Raw genomic sequence first — 7,807 nt, 5'->3', positions numbered from 1 at the left:
GGCTGGAGTCTGGATGTGACCTGAACCTCCGCTTTTTCCGGTCTGCCCCGCCCAAAGGCAGGTCCTACTGCTGACTGCCACACTGGACTAGCACTTAAGAGGTGGTAAGGAAAGCGGAGAGGCGCCGCCGCGTGGCTGGCCTGGGAACACACATCTGGAGGTTGGTCTGGGTGAACTTTGGGGCTCCCCACACTAGGTGTGTGGGGGTGGGGAGAGAATGTGGAGCCCCATCCCAGAGCACATCCAAGCCAGCCAAAGGATGGAAATGAACATAACTTTATTGAAACTGGTTTTGGGGGTAGGTGGGTGAACAGCTGGGGGTGGGGGTATCCAAAGATGGCTATGGGGGAGGAGCCAGAGCCCAGCCACAGACCCTATCTGAGGCCTAGCTTCTTCTTTTCCTTCTGCTTCTTGCGGACCACGTCCAGGTTCCGGTCCTTCCACATGCTCTTGCGAAGCTTGATGGGCCTTGAACCCACATACTTCCCTGTGGGAAAGGAGGGTTCCAGGTTAGTCTTGGTGGTGGTGGTGGGGTTAGGCCTGAGGTCAGATGCTCCCATCCCCCCACACCCACTGTTCCTGTGTCCCCAAGGGGAGGATTCATCACCATTCATCTCCCGCATGGCGCGGACATAGTCACTGGGATCCTTGAAGCTGACGAAGCCATAGCCCTTGGTCTTGCCAGTGCGCTTATCCCGGATCACCTTGGCCTTCAGGAACGAAGGGAAGCGGCTGAAGGCGCGAGCCAAGATGTCATCATTCACCTCGTTGCCCAGGTCCCCGCAGAAGATCCGGAAGTCGTCTGGAGGGTGGGAGAGACCAGAGGATGCACACGAGGGCCCAGAGTCCATGCTACTTGATGACCCTGTTTCCTGGGCTTCTAGCCTCTCCTCCCCACCTTCCTCAACCCTCTGGTGGGGGTGGGCTCCATCACGGAGGACCCCAGCATACCCTTCCCACTGAGGCCCAGCTGCCAAACCTCCCCAAGGAGGAGGGGGCACAGCGGGGACGAGTGCAAGCCTCGGGCTCCTGACTGCACTTGGTTTTGGGGTTTTTGGTAGAGCACTTAAGTGGCAGAGCACTAGCCTTGAGCAAAAGAACCCAGGGACAGTGCCCAAGCCCTGAGTTCAAGCCCCAGGACTGGAAAAAAAAAAAGCCAGAAGTGGAGGTGTGGCTCAAGTGGTAGGGCACGAATTCTTTTTTTTTTTTTAATTAATTGGACATAAATTTTTTTACAAGGTGTTGTGCAAAGAGGGTGCAGTTACATAGTAGGGCAGTGTGTACATTTCTTATGATATCTTACGACCTGTTTTTCTATCCCTTGTCTAGGTCAGGTTGACATATATGCAATATACAATGTATCAAGAACATATACAGTATTCACAAACTTGGTCTCTACTGTCTCTCCGTCTCCCTTTCTTAACAGTCATATATCAGGGAGATCATGTAGGGCACGAATTCTAAGTGAGATAGCTGAGCAAGAGTGGAGGCCCTACGTTTGAGCCCCAGGACTGGTACCAACCAACCAATAAATAAAAATCTCAGTATTACTGTTATTTTCTTAGCTGTAATAATGCATTATGATACAGAAAATATCTTTCTTAAGGGATGAATACTGAGGTAGGGGGGAAGTGAAGTAGTAATTTCACTTGTAACTTGTATCATGATTGAATAGGTGTGGGAATGAAGCCCAAAGGTATGAGGCCCTGTGTTCCAGTCCTAGCACCAAGAACAACAACAGAAGAACTTATGCGTTCAGGAGTGGGGAACGTTGCCTGTGGGTGGTATAAAGCTCCGGAAGTCACCTGGCACATGATGGACAGACATGCACGCTTGTCACCGGTCCTGTGACCCCATCCGCATATGCTGATAATCGTGTATGGACCTCAAATGATGTTATTAATATCCAAACAGCCCTTGGCAGTAAACAGGAGGCATACAGCGAATAGAGTAAAATACTAATTGCAGAATCTAGGAGGTAGATAGGGTGTTTACTGTGTTGTTCTGGGATTGAACGTTCTTCATAAAAAGTTGAGGGAGGTCTGGGTGTCTGTGGCTCACGCCTGCAATCCTAGCTACTCAGAAAGCTGAGCTCTGAGGATTGTGGTTCCAAGCCAGTCTGGGCAGGAAACTCCATGAGACTTTTTTTTGGCCAGTCCTGGGGCTTGGACCCAGGGCCTGAGCACTGTCCCTGGTTTCTTTTTGCTCAAGGCTAGCACTCTGCCACTTGAGCCACAGCGCCACTTCTGGCCATTTTCTGTATATGTGGTGCTGGGGAATTGAACCCAGGGCCTCATATATATGAGGCAAGCACTCTTGCCACTAGGCCATATCCCCAGCCCTCCATGAGACTCTTATCTCCAATAAACTACTTAGAAAAAGTGGTGCTGTGGCTCAAGTGACAGAGTACTAGTCTTGGGCAAAAGAGGCTGAGGGACAGTGCCCAGGCTTCTGTGTTCAAGCCCCAGGACCAGCAAAATAAAGTAAAAAAAAAATTGAAGGAGGTCTGGATGCAGTAGCATGCCTGTATTCCCAGCTACAAAGAGCCAGAGGGAGGAGGATCCCTGTATGGGCTGGTGGGGTGGAAAGAGAACCAATGAGCTCCACCCCAGAACCAAAAGGGGAGGGAAGGCCGGGGAGAAGGAATGCCCTTTGTGAGTCGGGCAGCCAGCAGTGGCAGGCCTGAGGTGCCATGGCTTCCGCTGGGTTTAGCCTCTGGTCGGGGAGAGACCAGCCCCTTGGAGCGGGCAGGAGCTCCCAAGGTGTGCTGGCAACAGTGCACAAAGCAGAGCCCGTCTGCAGCTGCAGAGCAACGCCTGAGCCCCCAGCACAGCGCTTACCCGCATCCCACTCCAGCAAGCTGGGGTCCTCCCAGCTGCTCCCTGCGGCTGTGCGGATGCACCGTTTCAGCTTCTCTGGCTTTCCTTTCTTCTTGTCCTCTCCCAGAGGCTCTGGGACCTGCAGAGGAAAGGAAAAGGGTAGACAGGGCCAGGACTGGCCTGTCCTACTGTCCTGCCACGGGCCCTGGTGGCTGCGTCCAGGTGCGGGCCTGCGTCTGCCTCCCCGCTCCCGTGGGGGTTGTGGGCTCCAGCCTGCCTCCCCACCCGTGACCTCAGCTGACTGGTGCTGACTTACCTCCAAAGCCATGAGGCCAGGGGGAGGCTCAGGCCGAGGAGGCCGGGGTCGGGGGCGCAGGGACAGGAGCTCTGGGATGCGCAGCGGGGGCAGCAGGCCCCGCACCACCTCCAGTGGGAGAGGCAGGGGCTCGGGTTCAGGCAATGGCATGGCCAGGGCCAGGGGCAGGCTGGGCCCAATGACTGCGGGGCCGGCTGGGGCTCCCCCAGGTCCCACAGCCACTGCTGCGGTGGCCTCCTCCAGCCCAGCTGCAGCTGCCACCACGGCCTCTTCCTTCTCCTTCAGTCCCAGCCCCAGGCCCAGGCCCAGCTCACGGGGAGCTGCTGGCTCTTCCTGTGGGAAAAAGGAGAACGTGAGGTGGAGGGGGGCAGGCCGCAGGTTCTGAACTTCCTTCCATTCCCACCCCATCCAACAATGCAAGGGCCTGGGAGCCAGAGATAGGTGCGCACGCAAGTCTCCAGCCAGCAGAAACGGAGACACAGGCTGAGAAGGAGAGCTGGACAGACACATGGACCAACATCAAGGGAGATGGAGCGAAGGAGACAGGGTGGACAATCAATGGAAAAACAGAGACAGAGTCAGAAATACACCCCCAGCGTGTTTCTCTCTCTGTTCTGGCAAAAGGAGTGAAAGCCCAGTCTAGTAGCTCACACCTGCCATCCCAGCACTTGAAAAGCTGAGATAGGAAAATAGAGACTTCTAGCCCAAGCTACATAGCAAGACCCTATCCAAAACAGTAACACCACCATCACCACCACCAACAACAAAAGATTTGGTCATAAAAAGGAAAGGCAGAGGTTTAGTAAAGAAACGCAGTTAGGGAAAAGCACACTAGGTCACAGCCCACGGTGCCGTACTCACCAGGGGAGGCCTGAGGGCAGCAATGGAGCCCATGGGGGGCCCTGGGGCTCGAGCCATTGGCGGCAGCATCATGGGTGGTCCCGGAGGTCCCGGCAAAGGGGGTCCTACAAGAGCCTGGTGAGGAGCCCTCAGGGCCATTGGGCGGGGACCCCCAGCTGCAGAAGCGAGAGCAGAGTCTGTCAGGGTGTAAGTGGGACGGTTGTGGGGTTCAGGGAGGGAGTTCTACAGCAGGAATGATGGCCCTGGCCCCTCACCTGCTCTCTGCAGCACATGGGGAACGAAGGCCGGGCGCAGGATTGGGGCTCTCTGAGGGGCCACAGCTGTGGGAGAGAGGGAGACAGCAATTCTTGTAGTGCTCTCCTTTCTGGAGGATAGGGACTCTTGTCACTGGTCTAGTTGGCAAAAGCTGACCTTGAGGACCTGTGGTGGGGCCCAGTCTTCTAGCGGGCAATGCGGGGGGACCCATCACAGAGCAAGCAGGAGCAAGCACACGCATCACCAGAGGGATGGCCTGAAGGGCAGGCTGGACAGGGGAGGGGGAGCCCAGGCAGAGGTCTGGGGCAAGGGGAGGGGAAAGGCCAGAGAGCTGTCAAAGATCAGGGGAGCCCCCAACACTGCCAGCAAGACCAGATGTTTCTTGGGGTGGGGTGGGAAGGTCATGGGAACTGAGATCTGAAGGATAATGGGGTCAGGCAGAAAGTGAGTGCAAATATCCTAGCAAGGACAGCAAGAGAATTTAAGGAGAGCCTTCCTCTTGCTTCAGTCTGGTAGGATACCACCAGGGAAATGCAGCTGCAAGAGCACCAGGCATCTCAGCACAACCACCCAGGCCGCATGAGGTCCTGCTCAAGGCCCTAGGGAACCACAGCAGGGCCGAGAGTGGCCAGGGTGACTGACTGGGCTACATTTGATCAAAACCATAATAGAGAAAGGGACGTTAATGCTTCCCAGATATCATTAGATAAAAAGAAAAAGCTTAACAGGATTTAGCTAACATAATGAACCATTTCCCAGATTTACATCCTACTGAGAACACACATTCTTTTCATACACATGCAGGAAAAGTCACAATGGACAGTATGTCGCTGTCACTTGAAGAGTGGGGGGTTAAGAAAGGTGGGAATGGCCTGTGGACAGAACAGGTTGGAGGATTATAGTTGAGAAACAAGAAATAGCAGAGCGCATTGCTGGCGTGTCTCAGCCAAGGGGGCTGTGGGGATCTCTCTCTGCAAGGAGCCAGGTCACCCAGGGGCTAACCATGAGCCTGGCACTTGCCCATCCCCTCATAAGAAGTTGATCACACCCGTGTGTGGCAGGAACCAGAGATCTGCCCTCTGTAATGCTTGTAATTTAGAGGAAGCACAAGCTGATAACAAGTAAATTACACAACCTAGTAGAAAGCATGAAGAGCTAGATTCGCATGTAGCAAAGATTTGGGACTAGGAGTGATAGGAGAGGGGCTGCTTAGCAATGACCAAACTGATGAGATACTCGAGGAGGACAAGATCAGGTTTGTGTTTTACAAAGATGTCAACCACATGAGGGAAGGGGATGAATGGAGAAGAGGATTTAAAGCAGCCAAACAGTCAAGAGGCTGAAGCCTGCCTCAACACATGTGCTTGGTGAAACGTACAGGTCCTGGTTCTGAACCTACCCGCTCGCCTGAGAAACATGGCTTCCCGGGCCTCTGGACTGTCCAGGTGACTCCGATCACCAGGGCCAAAGCCAACTGTTGGAGGGGAGAGATGAGGATGGTAAGAAGCAAGTGTGGGCATTCCTCTCTATCCCTCCCCCGACCTGATCCTGACCCTCTCACCTTGTGTCTCTTTACTTACCTGGGCCCACAAAAGGAGGGCCCCCCACCATGGGAGGAACTACGGTGGCTGCAGCAGCTGCCCGGGCCTCCAGAGTCTGTTGGACCTATGGGGGAAAAAGGTTAGGGGTGAGGGGCCTGACTCAGTGTCCCCCATCAGAGGCATAAACTTCTACCCTTTGACTCTGGTGATCTCTCAGGGCTCAACTACTGTCGCTTGGTAAGGGAGGCTCTGGGACCAACTAACTAAAGCCACCGAGGAGTCTCCCAGTCTCAGAGCCTTTCACCACCCTGCTTCATCACCTCCACAGTGCTCTCTGAAGTTAGGTGCAACCTGTGCTGCCTGTCTCCCACATACTACCTCAGCTCAACCCACCATGGCCTCTTGCCTAGACTATTATCCTAACCCTTTCCCTCTACCTTTAGACAACCAGTGCTGCCCTGTTAACCTTGGAGTTGAAAAACTACTCAGAATCCTCAACAGCTCCCCATACTAGAGGAAAGTCAAGATCTTCATGGCAGCCCACAGGGCCCTACAAGATTTGGCCTCAAGTACTTCTGTCTTTATCTCCACTTTCTTCTGTTTTCAATCCACTCCAGCCACTGATCTCTTGCTGTTCCTCGAATGTGACAGTTATGTGCCTGCCTCAGGGTCTGGCACTGACAGTTCTCTGCTTGGGATGATCATACTCCAGACGTGCGTAGTTCCCTCCATAATCTTATGTATGTATATGCTAACACTGGGCCCTGAACTCAGGGTTTGGGCACTGTCCCTTAGCATTTTTTCCCCCCTCAAGGCTATCCCTTGTGCTACAGCTTCACTTCTAGCTTTTTTATGGCTCATGGAAGATAAGTGTCTCAAGAATTTTCTTCAACTGTGAACCTCAGATCTGAACTTTCTGAGTAGATAGGATTACAAGAATGGGCCACTGGCACCTGGACCTTCTTCTTTCTTACCACTACTCATACAGAGATGATTATTGAGCACTCGAAATTTGACCAATGAAACAGAGAAACTATTTAAACTTTAGCGAACAATCAACAAATAGGGGACAGAAAGTTTACTGAACAGTGTTTTGTCATATATGCTCCCAAGAGGAGGTGATGTCTTAATATGCTCAGCATCTCCAAACATGACACCTGTTATCTACTGAACAAGTCAAAAGCATCAAGAGCTCACAGCACACAAACACCTGCTGAGGCTCAGACTAACCCGCCAAATCTCGGCCTCACCTGCTGGTACGTGTTGGTCGCAATAATTGGTCGGATCACAGGAGCTGCTTGGACCTGCATCGCTTCTACCGTGGGCACGGTGGGCACCGCGGTTGGGATCCCGGTTACTGGAGCTCCCAGAACTTCCTGCTCGAATCTGCGAGGGGGGTGGGGTGGGGTGGCGGGGAGAAAGACAGGACAGACGCAAGTCGGATCCCGTGCTGGGGCTCTGGGTACGTCGTGGTTCCACTCCTGTCCCACCCCCCACCCCCCGCTCCCCCTGGAGCCGCCCGGAGGCCCCAGGCTGCGTAACTTGGTTCTGGGACGGCTTTTCCCCACTCCTTCCCTCCGGCCTTACAGAGCCATCTCCGCCTCCATTTCCTTCAAACGTTCCTCTCCACTTTTCCCCGGAATGCCTCCACCAGGGCCGGGGACTACGGGTCCTCCTGTAACCGGGAGCCCCGGAGCTGGTCCCGCCCCAGCCATCGTTGCAGCCGTCGCTGTCGCCGCTACCACGGTCTCAGCACTGCCACTGCCGCCACCGCCGGATCGGCTTGTCTACTCTCCGCCTTCAACAGGGTGGGCGCCCGTGAGTGACGTAAAGCAAGCGACGGACGCGGTGGGTGACGCTATACGTTCGCGAACACGGGCCAACCAGACAGGGCCACACCCATGGAGAATATAAGCCAATCAGAGTGCTGGAAAGGACGGAAGAACCCGAGCCAATCAGAGTTTCCCTGAGGCACGGCCACGCCCTCTAGAGGAACGGGAGCTAATGACTTAAAG

General features: G+C 54.3%; 1 protein-coding gene across 2 annotated transcripts; it reads right to left on the bottom strand.

Moving 5' to 3' along the window:
• Positions 1-260: 260 nt before the first annotated feature.
• Rbm42 (RNA binding motif protein 42) lies at positions 261-7,605 on the bottom strand. 2 transcript variants are annotated; one of them, XM_048369433.1, is made up of 10 exons: positions 7,380-7,605; positions 7,043-7,178; positions 5,832-5,916; positions 5,651-5,725; positions 4,251-4,316; positions 3,997-4,172; positions 3,136-3,468; positions 2,841-2,958; positions 608-802; positions 261-487 (listed from the first exon to the last, which is right to left on the bottom strand). In XM_048369433.1, exons 1-10 carry the CDS (start codon positions 7,505-7,507, stop codon positions 375-377), a joined length of 1,425 nt encoding a protein of 474 aa, XP_048225390.1. In that variant the 5' UTR covers positions 7,508-7,605; the 3' UTR covers positions 261-374. The 2 variants fall into 2 exon arrangements, with proteins under 2 accessions (XP_048225390.1, XP_048225391.1); XM_048369434.1 differs by having other exon boundaries at positions 3,997-4,151.
• Positions 7,606-7,807: the final 202 nt, after the last annotated feature.

The sequence above is a fragment of the Perognathus longimembris genome, chromosome 20, assembly GCF_023159225.1.
Source record: "Perognathus longimembris pacificus isolate PPM17 chromosome 20, ASM2315922v1, whole genome shotgun sequence".
NCBI lineage: Eukaryota > Metazoa > Chordata > Mammalia > Rodentia > Heteromyidae > Perognathus > Perognathus longimembris.
This window is presented reverse-complemented; position numbering and strand designations above follow the sequence as displayed.